Genomic DNA, 14447 nt, shown 5'->3' on the forward strand with positions numbered 1-14447 from the left:
TATATACTACCTCTTGTAATCCTAACAATCCATGTATTGTGTGCTGTTATGAATATGTCACAGGTAAGGAAACTCAGGCACAATACAAGTGATTATTTTGTGGAGCTGAAATCTCAACCCAGGTAGTTCTAGCACCACAGCCTTGCACCTAACCACAACATCACATGGGGGAAGCAGGGGCATCTGCAGGGTAGAGGATGATGAAGTGAGAGAATTGATCACGGACTCTGGAAGGGGTACCAGTGACTAAGGGCTAAGGAACTATGAAAGCCTAGGATCTCATGCTTGCATAACTCTCCAGGAATACCCATGAGTCCAGAGTTGATTCTCTGATCATCCTCTTTTTGTTGGATGGTCTCTGGGAAGGAGACAATAAAACATTACCACTACCTGCTACATTTCCTAAAACTTTCTTTGCCAGACAGCCAGCCCATAGTCTTGACATTTTCTTCTTCTCTTTGGGCTCTTAGGCAGTCTTACTGACATTTGAAGAGTTTCTACAGGGTTTTGACATTAGTCAAATGGAAAAATGAAGACAATGAACATGGCCCCTGTTAGTCTAATCAACCTTAGTTCCTTCTATTACACCTTGTGTAACATGGCTTTGGTTTTGATTTCCTTCACTAATCCTGGTCTCTGTTTTGGACATACTCCTGCTTAATTTTTCTTAAGACAAGGCACTCAGAACTTAACACAAGAGTCTAGATATGGCCTCACCTTGCAGAGTAGGTGACCTATTCACTTTCCTCTGTCTAGATATTTTACTTATACAAGGAAGCCTAATATGACCTTGGATTTTCTGGCAGCCATGTTACTGACCTGACATTTCTCTTGATCATTATCAGCAAAAACCTATGAACCATTTTCACAAATGCTACTGCAATCCCACTTTCACCTGGAGTCCTTTGAAGTTCAATTCGGTGCCCAATTATGGGACACATCCCTTAGCTTTGGTAAAATACACTTGGTTGAAGTTAGCTTATCACACCAGGTGACCAAGACCTTTTTTGCAAACTGATTGCTCCAGTTCTGTCATCCAATCTAACTCATAATAGCCTTGCACCATTCCCAGATTAGCTAGGCTACTTCCTATATCTTCCTCAAAGTTCATTAAAAAATGTTCAACAGGATATCACCCAAAAAAACCTTACATTACATCGGGAATCTTCTGAGGCGACACTCGGCCATTTATTTGCACTATTTTGGTGCAGCCCTTCTGTCATCTAGAGAAGTGTGTTAGGGAAAGGCTCATGGGCAGATGGTAAAAAAGTGCATAGGTTTATTTTACCCTATCCCCTTGTCTCACTCTCCCTTTTCCAGATCCCCCATTGTATGCCTATCAATTTCCGGTCTCCACCCCAAGATGGCCCTGGAGAAGGGATAGGCCATGTGACAACAGGTAGCATCTGACTGACGAAAAGGGGAGGGGAGGAGAATGTCTGTGACCAACTCTCAGGAAGAGGACCAGAGCAGCTGTTCAGAAGTGACTAGTGAAAGGATATATCTATCTTGTGCAGATGTGACTATTATCGACTCTACCATCCCTACAAAATGTGTTTTAAAAAGTTTTGTTGCCTTAAGACTTCTGACAGACTTCTAGTGAGATCTGTGATCTTAGGATACAGCATGTAGGGCAAGTAAACATGGCAGTGCCTGATGTGTCAAGGTGGGAAAGCCAACCAGTCAGCAGGGGCTCTGCCGCCATCCTGGTCTGCAGCCAGTACTGTCTTCATTTCCTAGGAGAATCCTCCAAGAGATGATTGTGGCCAGAACACAGGCTAAGAAGTAGTTGAGGAAACATTCAGGCTTCAATTAACACACTTAGTCTGGTTTATAGACTTACAGAATTAAAGAAAAAGGTGTAAATTAAGAGTTAATCCCTGAGGGGCACCTGGGTGGCTCAGTCGGTTGAGTGTCCGATTTTGGCTCAGGTCATGATCTCGTGGTTTGTGAGTTCGAGCCCCAAGTCAGGCTCTATGCTGATAGCTCAGAGCCTTGAGCCTGCTTCGGATTCTGTGTCTCCTCCTATCTCTGCCCCTCCCATGCTCATGCTCTATTTCTGTCTCTCAATAATAAATAAATGTTGAAAAAAATTTTAAAAAAAGAGTTAATCCCTGAGGCAGAATCTGAAATGGAGAAAATCAACATCCGCAGAAAATGGGGAAGGGCACAGGTCTTTGTGAGGGCTTACATTTGTACATTTTTATCTGTAGAAAAACATGCTTTCTTAGAAAATGACTCAGCAGGGGGAAGTCTTGTCTCTACCTCTCTCAGGCTCTGCACTTTGGGGTCCCCTTGTGAGCAGTCTCCATCTTTCGTTATCAAGTTTAACTGTGTGACCTTGAACCTCCTCTGCCTTCAAGGACATGAGACTGTAAAGACTCTTCCTCATTAGACCCTTTGATACATCTTTGAAGGTCTGCATTTCTCCTCTTTCCTGTAAGTCTCCACTCTCTCTGCTGAATATCCCCACAGTTCTTTAGGCATGTCGTCCCTTCACCTTGGGGAGGTCAGCCTGATGACCTGTCTGCTCAACCCAGACCCATCTAGAGTCTCACTGTCCCGAGTAATGTTGAGAAGGTTTCTTTCAGAGCAGACTTAAGATAGTAGTGTCAGAGGTCCCAAGCAAATGAAGGGCGGGGACAGCTGGGGGCTCGGGGAGGGGGAGGTGGTATAGGAACAGAGGCAGGGAACCAGATACCATGCTGCTGAGAAGAAAAAAAAAAGACATCGGTTTAAGTCAGGAAACAAAAAAAGGGAACTGAGTGGCTGTGAAAGGGTGGGGTTTGCTCAGACTGTCCTTCCTCTCTGGACTGTAAGAATATGTCTCCAGGGCCAGTGTCTTCTGAGATCGAGTCACACCTTCAAAGTCCTGGCATCTCAATGCATCTGGAAAGCTACCTGCATTAAGTCAGGACTGAGGTGGGTCTGGGGCATGGCAGAGGCTGGGCAGCAGCAACAATTATTTTTCATGGGATCCCTGAAGGCTGGCAAGAAAGCGTGGCTGGTGCCATATCCTCTGCTGGCAGAGAAGGCTGACAGAGGGTGGGAGTGTCATCAGCACAAGGCCCTGGTGGTCCTTTCCAATGATCAGAATGGGATGTAAGGGTCCTTTCCGAGTAGGGTTGTGGGGGGAACAAGAAGAGAAAAAAGTGGCATGAAGTGATCATCTGAACAGGTAGCAAATGTTGGAAACGGGCAGCCTTGGCAAAACTTGGCAGGAAAGTAATATTGTCGATGGTGGTAGGATAAAAATAAGCCATTTGGTAAAATATTGTTTGAAGGCCCAAAATGTATACTTGTGTCACTGAGGCCCTTAGAAGAAGAAAAAGTAGGAGGCAGATTGAGAAAACAGTATGAGTTCACGTGCCACAATAGGTCATCAACCTGTGTAAACTGGGGAAAAGCACCGTCTAAACCAGGGTGTAAACTACCTGCCTTGAGCTGCATCGGGCCCATGTTGTCTGGAGTGGGCTGGATTATTGGAATGATTATGTGTGCACCAACCTCGTGGTAATGAGGGTAAGAGCCTGGGCCAGAAGAAAACAGCCTCAGCCTCAGCCCAGAAAGTGTGGCCAACCCCTGAGGTCATGGGGAAGGTTTTTCCTATTACCATTGCCTGCCATGTGCACAGCTTTCCTTTCTCTTGTCATTATTTCTCCTCTCCTTTTCTCTTCTCTCCTCCTTTCCACCCCCCTTCTCCTTTCTCTCCTCCTCCTCTCTCTACTTGTACTCCCCTTTACACCCCCCTTATCTTGTTCATTACCATATCCCCAGAACAGAGTTGTGCTTAATAAATAATTGTTGAATTGCATTGGATTCTTCTTGCCCTTTTCTTCCCCTGCTTTTTTCCATTTTTTCTCTCCCACTACTTTTTTACTACCTTCCCCATAGGATTGTTATGAGTAGGAACCATATTAATATATATAAAACAGTTAAAACAAAGCCTGGCAATAGTAAGTACTAGCATCTCCAGGTTTGCTATTATTTTTATTCTGCCTGAGACCTGCTAGTGTCCCCAGAGGGCCTGCCTAGAGCAAATGGTGTGACATTTAGAATAAAATGGATTGCTGACCCTGATCAAGACATCCTTGGGTGGGCTATTAGACTCCAAAGGGAATCCTGGTCCCATATCCTGGCACTCATTTCTCCAAGCTCAAAATCTCAATGCCATGCTGTGCATTTCCAGAGGCAGGCCAGCAGCAAAGCCTAGAGGCAGGGGTCTATAAAGCTGTGGGACTGTCCTCTGTGCTGTTAGTTGTGTGCTAGTTCTACTCTTTCCCTCATTTTGCATGCCAAGCCCCGGAACTAAGGGTGCTATAGCCTCTCTGGAGCCTCAGTTATTTGATAAAACAATGTCACCCTCCAAAAAAGCCACAAAATGCAAATACTCATGGAACGTAAAGCATTATACGGAAACAGTATCTCTTAAGGCTAGCCCTGTGTGCTCTATTCTGACCCCCTTTATATTCAGATATTTAAACTGCATTAAAGTACAAATTCTTGTTGTTCTTGACCAGTGATGTGTTTGGCTAGAATCCTTTGTAAACTCTTTATGGTGAGAACTAATGCAATTTCCCGTCTGCTTCTAGGGTCTCAGTGCAATTTGAAATTATCAGCACTATGATTTACTATTTCCATTTGAGCAAATTTCCTATAGAGATTTTCCTTTCAGTGGACTAGACCCATACCAGGAAGTGACTTAGTATAAGGGGAAGATATGCCTTTTGAAAACCAGTTTGGATGTTCTCCAAAGAGTCATCAGATACTTGCTGCTTTTTGACCAAAGATGCTGTATTGAGATCAGATCGATAATTCCTGGGAATAAGGGAGAGCTATAATTTTCAGTAAATCAGTGCTCAACAAGAAGCTAGAGACAAGACCTTGACCTAATTCATCCCAAAGCCTCTTGGTTATGCAAATGAAGCCATCAGGGGATGGGGTGAGAGAACTCCTCTGAGGACCCTGAAACAAATGGGCCACGTGTGACTTTCAGTTTCTATAGAGGTTCATGTGCACTGAGGGAGGGTGTTGGAAATACAAAAGCCTTAATTGCAGGCTTTTATTCTCACTCTCTGAGAGCCATCATCAGAGACCCTGAGAGTTATTGTTGGTTATCTGAACCTCAGAAAGATCACTGCCTTTCTTCCCTAAAAGAAAAATAAACGATTGTCAATATAGTTCATTCCTAGAAGAAGGAAATTCTGGAGAGTCAAGATAAGTTAAACTGTACACAAGTTGGAGGTTGGAATACACTGGAGTTCAAGATCACTGGCTCAATGAAAAACACAGATTAGTCTGCAACAAAAACAGTATAAAACTGACTAGAAATGGAGCAGAAAATAAATAAAGGATTGGGGAAGCAGGCTCTCAAAAACTAATATCTGGAGTGGAAATTGGTAAAATGTTTCTGGAAACTATTTTGTCAATGTATTTCAAAATGCAAAATGCATATACTTTTTAACTTGGTGAATGATGCTTATATAGAGATCCTAATATCATGGAAAGATAATCAGGAATACTGTTAAACAAAACCTTTGGATATTTTGGGGAAAATGTGTGTTGGTCGGATGGATAGCTAGATAATGTTAAGAAATATAAGTAAACTACAAATTGCATGTGCAGTATGATCTCAAATATAAGAAAAATGCACAGGAAAAATGGAAGTTAATATGCCCAAATATTAATACCTCTGGATAGTGAGCTTATAATTGATGTTTTCTTTTTTAATATTCTTATAGTTTTCTTTTTTAATATTCTTGTAAAATTAAAAAAATTTAATGTTTATTTTTGAGGCAGAGAGAGGGTGATCATGGGAGGGGCAGAGAGAGAGAGGGAGACACACACAGACTCTGAAGCAGGCTCCAGGCTCCAAGCTGTCAGCACAGAGCTCGACATGGGGCTCAAACTCACGAACCACAAGATCATGACCTGAGCCGAAGTCAGAGGCTTAACTGACTGAGTCACCCAGCCACCCCTTGAAACATTTTTTATAATGAGCATGTGTTATTTTGATATTGAAGGACAAAATAAATAAAATATTTAAACCAGGGAAAACAAAAACTAAACCGAAAAAGAAGGCCAAAGGGCCACTCAAGTCTGGAGTGAAAGATGGAAAGACCCCAGTAGTCACCCTGAGAGCTGAGGGACAGTGCTGAAAGTATTACCACCAATCTGATGTTGAGTGCAGACTTACAGATTATCTACCTGGCTCTCATGTAAAATATTAACATGAAGAACCAGAAGAACCAGAAACCTGAGGCCTCTTGGAGAGGACTATAGCAGATGAGAATTTCCCTGGTTAACATGCAGCCAGAAAACTGATTTTGGCTAGAGGACTTCATCACAAAGCTCACCCCTTATAGTGCTGAGCATGAAGCTTATCAAATAATTACGTTTCTTTGGTGCTTGAATAGAGCTTCTTGGGAACTTAGCAAGAGCAATTAGGTTTCTTTGTTGCTACAGTTATATTGGAAAGAAGACTTCTCTTCTGGTTCCAGGAAATTCTCAGTGAAAATCTCAATCAGAACCTATGATATGCTTCTTGGAACTGAGAAGAGATTTTTGGTGAGCTAAATTTAGCCCATGATACTCTAATTTCAGACAGTTGATAATTCTACCAGATTTCATAGTAAAACATCAGGAAGATAGGACTGAAATGGAAAGAAGGGATAACGCAAAGCACATAGGCCAACAGATAAGCCAGACCTGGGTTTGCCACTTTGAGTAACTGGGAATTCATTCTTAGAGTGGAAAACTATGATCACATGTACAAGGATGTCCATGGCAGCATTGTTTATAATTGAAAACAATCAACCTAAATATCCATCAGTAGGAGAACGGATAAATAAAGTGTGATGTACTCATGATATAGAATGCTTTATGCATATAAAAACAGATAAAAATGTGTGAGCTAGAACTACTAAGGAAAATAAATCATAAAACATTAAGCTGAGAAAAATGCAAGTTGCTGAAGAATGTGTAACACTTATATAGAAATGTAAAACATGCAAACCAATACTAAATATCTTTTATGGATATTTACATATGCAGTAATAATATAGACCCATGCCTAGGAATGATGAACACAAAATTCAAGATATTGGTAACCTCTGAGGAAGCAGGGGATTGATTGTAGAGGAGTATACAAGGAGGTTTTGGCTCTATGGATGGTATTTTATTTGTGAAAAACATCAGAAGCAATTATGGCACAATGTTGGGATTTTATAGAGCTAAGTGGTGCATTTCTAAGTATAGTGTTATTCTTTGTACTGTCTATTTGCAACATTTCATAATATAAAAGAAAGTACATTCAATCAAAATTTTGTATTCACAGTGTGCAGTAACAACCCTAGGGACAAAGAGTGGATGGGGGTTCAACCTAAATCTTGTGTTTTTATCTCAACAATGAAAAATCTTGAACTAGTTAGGATCTCCTTGTGAAAGATTTAAAATGTAAGAAAATCTGGTAGGACTAAGAAGAGTCCACATGTGGGAAAAAGTACAGTTGAAAGTTAATAGGGATAAATCATCCTTTCTAGCTTGGAGGATTATTGCAGAGGAAAATTTCCCCAGGGTCCTGTACTCTCTCTTATCCCCTGAAATTACCACCATTTCCTCTTTTGCCAAATGTTCCTATAAGATGCAGAGGAGTCTGTCCCAACTACTTTTTGATGATAGCCAGGGGGGATGACAAGGTGCTGAGGTGGATAGCACCACAACTCATTGAAGGCCAAAAAAAAAAAAAAATCCCTCTGGATGGAGTGAGGTCGGTGTCACAGAAACAACAAGGGCTGTGGATTCACAGATGGATGAGGTTGGGCAAGTCACAAAACCTCCATGAGTCTCACTTTCCTCATCAGTTTGTTGTGAGAAATAAATGAAATAATGAGTATAAAATGCCTGATAGGTAGACTGCATTGAGAGAAACAGGAGTTCCCTTCCATTCCCCTGAGAGGAAAAGGGAATAGACAGACTCTTGGGGGCAATTAATGCTTTAAAGGAGAAATAAAGACAGAATGATATTTCTTGGATACTCTGGCTAAGTAGCTATTTGAACTATGACTGACTGGGTATTTCTAACTAGCATCTCCTGGACTCTTCCCAATCATAGGCAGGCTGTGTAGTCTTCTGAACATTGCTCTGGTGTTGTTTATAATAGTGTTTACCTCAGCCTGAGCGATAATAGGACCAAAGGTGGTTTAGTGTACCCATCCTGTAGGAGCTTTTCATATTAGTTCTTTAGGATAGTGCAGTTTGTAAGATGGCTGAACTCTTACTAACAAGCACCCACTTTTTGAATTCTGCTGCTCCATAGGGAGCTGGGAGGCTGCAAAAGGTGTCCACGTGAAAATCCTTGCATTTGTAGTTTAATAAAGAGAACATAATACTGGAATTCTAAATTTTAAATGAAGAGATCTGTGTCTTTCTTTTACTTTTCCTCCTCTTTCTTTATATGAACAGCAGTATGTATGTGTGTTTGCGTGTGTGTAATATTCATGTCACTTCCGGTTTCCACCCCCACCCCCACTCCCTGAGTGAACTGGAGGGTCAGCCCTCACTGTGCATCTTTTGTGGTCAAATTGACTGTCAGCTTCAGAAATAGTTAGAAAAAAAAAGTTAGAACCTTCCACAATAAGTACCTAAAGAAGCACCATTCAGGAAGACATAAAGGACAGATGCACCTTCTTTCACATTATTGGTGGATGGATCAGTGATGACTAAGGAAGAACTACCACATTTTCAGGCTGTGTGTGCAGGGACTGGATCACAAGGAATAGGAGGAAATCTGCCAAAGAGGGTGCAGCTAGCCCTTGGAAATCCTGGTAATCCTTTAGGTCAATGATCTAGAGGTAGAGGCCATTTCACCCCTTGCTTGAAGGGGTGATGGCTAGTGAGAAGCTTGCTTACTTCCTCATACTTAGACCAGCACTAAACCCTAACCAAACACAGACATTTGAAAGAGAAGAAGGCTTCCTCTTGTACAAATTGGATTTGTTCTAAAAAGAAAAAGAGCAGAGGCAGCTTCCAGAAGGACCTATCTTATAGGAAGTAAGAGCAGACGCCAAGACTGAAGTGGATGGATGCCAGGTCAGAGCAGGGAATGTGTCCATCAAGAGCTTGCAACAAAGCTAAAGGTAAAATGATGGGTGTGCTTACTCAGCTAAAAGAAGCAAAATTGGCTGCAGTTTGTTGGGGTGCTTCTGATCCAATTTACTGGTCATGCTGCTCACTTTCTTTTATTTTATCTTCTGTAATTCGAATCTTTTTGATTGTGAAAAGGTACTTAATTGGAATTCACCATGGAAAAAAAAGTAATATTGTTACAAGGATCTTGATGAGTGACAATTCTTGAGAATATAGTATTATTACTGGGCTACCGCTACTTCTGGGAAAGTGAATAGTTTTAATGTTGAAGGAAATTTCTGTGGGCTTTGAGCTGAATCTGTGTTAAAGAGGACTCTGGTTGTAAACTTTGTCACTCCCGTGAGAGACCATGTAAACCAGGGAGTCAGGGAGCTGTGTGACATGATATGGGAAAAAGTTTGCTCCTTTGCCTAATTTTTCTCAAAAGATCATTTATAAACCATTGAATTGTGAACCATTCACAATTTATAAACAATTGAGTTATGAACCATTGAATTAGTCTACCACCAAAAGACAGTAGCATTGACATGGTGGATAAGTGATCATTCTGAACATCTGTGGTGTTCCTTTAACCTATTTTTGTGTGCCCAGTATGATAATAGAACCTTCTCCACCACAGGAAAGAGCAGAACAATGGTGTGGATAGCCTCAGACTTTGATAAAAACCACTCCCTTGCTCTCCTGATGTGAGCAATAATCTGTGCTTCACAGGTATAAAAACATGCTGACTTTATTTTGCATCCATGGTGCCACCAAAATCACTAAGGACTTTAATTTTTTAAAATGCCACCCCCCTTAAGGAAAAAAGCCACCTGTAACAAATTTGAGAGGGGTTGCTGATTTTCTCAGCACTTATTTGTGCTCTGTTTTGTGGCAGTATTTATAGTTTCACTTTATCTGTCTAAGGAAGGTATGGAATTAGTAGTATACAATTGTGCATAAACCAAGCAAATAACTTATATAAAAACGTGTTTTGTGCAAATAAAAAAATGGTGACTTTTTGTAACTGTCTTTGCATTTCCATACTTCAGTTACCTAAACTGAATCTTTCTGGAGTATTATAAGTTTGGAGAGGGTGAAATAAGTTACTTTTCATAAACAGAGATGGCATCCATAAGACTAAGTTGCATCACTTTTGTATGACACTGTCTAAAAGAACCAATCTAAGAAAAAAAAAAGGAGGGAGGAAAAACCAAAAAACAAAAACAACTTCCTCCCCAGAAATTGGTTTTCAATTTTAGAACAAAGATTCTATCCTTTGTAGCTCAGCCAGTGGCCGATGGGCAAAATCATTTGGGCGGCAGTTAGTACATGTCCATACCTGCAGGTGCAGCCTCCATATCCTTATTAGACCCCTCGGTTACAGACCCCAGTGGGACAGTGTTTGAAACAATTACATTCGCTGTCTAGGAAACTGGGAACTGAAAGTCCAATATCTGCCTCAGTGGAGTTCTGGCACCTGCATTATCCCTTCTGGGAATATCAGAGTCAACAGCTGCACAGAGGCTTTTGCTGTTAACAGATATCATAAAAGGGCGGTTAGTATAAAGCTGCCTCTAGACATTACCAAGCACACAAGTACATGTCATTTGACATCCAGAGCATTCCATTGCCTTATACAAAAAGCCAGTGTATGTGAACTCACAACGTCGAACCAGTCCTCCAATTCAATGTGCATCCATTAAACCTGAAAACTGACAGAGGTGGGGGCTGTGGAAGGAAGATGTCAAGGTAGGAAGAAGGATCTTTGTTAGCTTTGCACATTTCTGTTCCATTTGAAACTAGATGGCCAGGCTGAGGGGAAACCAGGAAGGATGAGGATTAAAGATCTGGGTCCTCAAGAACTTTCATTATCAACAGCACACAAGTGAGTTTCAGAAAGAAGAAGCGATGGCTACAGTGATACTGGAGAGCATCTTTCTCAAGCGATCCCAACAGAAAAAGAAAACATCACCTTTAAACTTCAAGAAGCGCCTCTTTCTCTTGACTGTGAATAAACTTTCCTATTATGAGTATGACTTTGAACGTGGGGTAAGTTTCTCTGCTGTGAAACTTGAGTTTCAAGGACCTGGCCTTAGATCTTCCTTGAGAAGGAAGTAGATCCTTTCTGTTTGGAGGAGGGAGGTGGTAGGGACCTGGGTACATTTCAAAGTAAGGAAAATGTTTCCTATCCTTGAACTAACTACAGCCATGCTGGCGCAAAAATTCAAAGGTGCTAAGAAGCTGGCAGGGGTGGGAGGGATGAAATCTTACCATGGAATCTTGTAATTGGTGATCATTCATTAAATGTTGTTGAGAATGAAATCCAAGTCTAGAAAATTACTTTCTTACTTTTTATGGTAAAGCCACACACAGTCATCCACGCTTCTATAGTATGTTCCTTTATCTGATAGTCAAAAAATATTAGATTAATAGATCTGGAAGTTTTTTGTTTTTTGTTTTTTTTTCAAAATGACAGGTCCTGATGTAGACTGTGGTTGTCACCTCACTATGTTGAATGATTAGATAACAAAATCTAATCATCTAGTTGCTTAATCAGTCTTAACCTTTCTCCATTTTCTTCCTCATTCTCTTTCTCAGAGAAGAGGCAGTAAGAAGGGTTCAATAGATGTTGAGAAGATCACCTGCGTTGAAACAGTGGTTCCTGAAAAAAATCCTCCCCCTGAAAGACAGATTCCGGTAAGTAGAGGCCATTGTCAGAGCAGGAGTGTAGTGGTTAAGAAACTTGGAACACTTCAGTTCTCTGCAAATAAAATGGTGATGCTGTGCAATATGGTAAACCTCCCTTATAAAATTCTTCACTCTGCCACATATTGGTTATATTGAGTCTCAGCATTTTCCACCCAGATGCAGAACAGCTCACTTAAACTTGAAAGCTCCTAACACCAATTTTAAGACGACATATCAAATTTTCTTTTTGTTGTAAAGATTTTATTTTTTAAAAATAATCTCTACACCCAAAGTGGGGTTTGAACTCACAACCCTGAGACCAAGAGTCACATGCTCCACCAACTGAGCCAGCCAGAGAGAGGCCCCAATATTTAAAATTTTCAAACTGATCAGAGATTATTAGTTTTACTGTCTCAGATACCAGGATCAGATTTATAGGTTTGAGTTAGTCTGAAGGCCAGAATCTAGGGCTCTGAGTCATGAGATTCTTTAATAACTCAAGGTTTAGTCTCCTCTCATTTCCCAGAGGCTCTCTAAGGCATAACACTTACAGATTTCAGATGGAATTTTTTTTTAATTTTTTTTTCAACATTTATTTATTTTTGGGACAGAGAGAGAGCATGAACGGGGGAGGGGCAGAGAGAGAGGACACAGAATCGGAAACAGGCTCCAGGCTCCGAGCCATCAGCCCAGAGCCCGTCGGGGGGCTCGAACTCACGGACTGCGAGATCGTGACCTGGCTGAAGTCGACGCTTAACCGACTGCGCCACCCAGGCGCCCCTCAGATTGAATTTTTTTAAAAAATATCATTTATTATTTTTCCTTATTATAGAAACTCTATAAAATACTTTAAAAAGCACAATAAAGAAGATAAAACCGCATAATCCCATTATCCAGGCAAAACAGCAATTGTATGTTGGTATACAGAGTTTCAGATGTTTTTCTCCACTAGCAGCACACATATTCATACTAATATGTATGTTATACATTTATTTTTTAAGCCTATTTATTTAAGTAATCTCTACAACAAACATGGAGTCAAACTCACACCCCCAACATCAAGAGCCACATGCTTTTCTGCCTAAGTGTGCCAGGCACCCATATGTTAGGTATTGAAAACATAGAATCATACTAAACATCTTGCTTTGTAACGTTTTCAATTTAACAATATATGGAATATTTTCCCATGACAATAGATACTTTTTAATAACGTGATTTTAATGACTATGTGGTATTCTCTATTATGAATATATTGCAATTTGTTTAACTGACCTATTACTACACATTTGTTTCCAACTTGATATTATAACCATGTTAAGAATATCCTTGCATACATCTTTATGTACATTTGCTATTCATTTCCTTAAAATAACTTCCTAGAAGTAAAATATTGTTCTTCCCTTTATTAGATTTGTACAATTTGGTTATGTTTATCTTTATATTCTATTTTCTAGAAGTGGAATTTAAATTTCATGCACTCCTACAAGCTATGTATGAGAGTATCTCTATTTCTCTACATTCTTTCCAGTATCAGACATTTTAAATATTTGTTAATTTGGCAGCCAAGAAAAGTGATATTTCATTTCTGACTTATTTTGCAATTTTTTGTTACTCATAAGGTTGAATGTTTATGTCTTACAGCTTATTTATATTTTTCCTTCTGTGAATTGCCTGCTCATTTTTTTTGCCCAATTTTCTGCTCATATGTTTACCTTATTCTTAGTACTTTTTAAGAGATCTTGATATATTAAGAGTATTAATGCTTAGAGTGCCTGGGTGCTTCAGTCAGTTGTGTCTGATTCTTGATTTTGGCTCAGGTCATGATCTCACAGTTCTTGAGTTCGAGCCCCATGTCAGGCTCTGTGCTGACAGTACAGAGCCTGCTTGGGATTCTCTGTCTCCTTCTCTCTCTACTCCTCCTCTGCTCATTTTCTCTCTGTCAAAATAAACATTTTTTTTAAAAAGAGTATTAATCCTTTAATATGTGTTGAAAATATTTTTCCCAGTTTTTCATTTATATTTTAATTTTATGGTGTTTTTTACTTGTTCATTTTTACCATACTGGGTTTTAAAGTCTATGCCATCAGATTACTTCATCTTTTTCCTAATGTTTCTAACCTTTAGCATTATATTGGAAAGGCCTTGTCTCCCACAAGATTATACATACAGTCAATATGTTTTTTTTCTCAGTCATTCAGAATTCTATTTTTATATTAACCTCTTGAATCCATCCAGATTTTACTTTGGTGTATGGTGTGAAATAGCCACCTAACTCTCCCTCAACACACATACCAATATTAGTGGTAAAATGTTTGTCCCAGCACCACTGATTGAGTGACCTCCCTTTCCTTGATGGTTTGAAATGTGTGAGTTTTTTTTTTTTTTTTGAACACGTATGTGCTGGTTCTTATGGATACGTGTCCCTATTGGGTTAAAGGAAGCAATCTCTAATAAGAATTGTCTGTGCAGGAATGTCTTCTGGAGCCACTGCAAAGGACTCCCAGTACCCAAGGAAATCCAAAAGACAGCAATGTATCAATTAACAACCATGCTCTCTTCTTTTTTAAGTTGTTTTTTTTTTTAATGTTTATTTTTGAGAGACAGAGAATGAGCAGGGGAGAGGCAGAGAG

General features: G+C 40.1%; 1 protein-coding gene across 2 annotated transcripts in view; it reads left to right on the forward strand.

The window, feature by feature from the left end:
* Nucleotides 1-2805: 2805 nt before the first annotated feature.
* Nucleotides 2806-14447, forward strand: part of BTK (Bruton tyrosine kinase) — a 32201-nt gene continuing 20559 nt past the window's right edge. The window contains exons 1-3 of one of the 2 annotated variants that reach the window (XM_040467225.1): nt 2806-2922; nt 10933-11178; nt 11728-11826. In XM_040467225.1, the coding sequence (XP_040323159.1) occupies nt 11038-11178; nt 11728-11826 (240 nt within the window). In that variant the 5' untranslated portion in view covers nt 2806-2922; nt 10933-11037. The remainder of the gene's footprint in view (nt 2923-10932; nt 11179-11727; nt 11827-14447) is intronic. The other variant, XM_040467224.1, reaches the window with a different exon arrangement.

Source organism: Herpailurus yagouaroundi, unplaced genomic scaffold, assembly GCF_014898765.1.
Source record: "Herpailurus yagouaroundi ecotype Mexico unplaced genomic scaffold, PumYag 67383, whole genome shotgun sequence".
Lineage (NCBI taxonomy): Eukaryota > Metazoa > Chordata > Mammalia > Carnivora > Felidae > Herpailurus > Herpailurus yagouaroundi.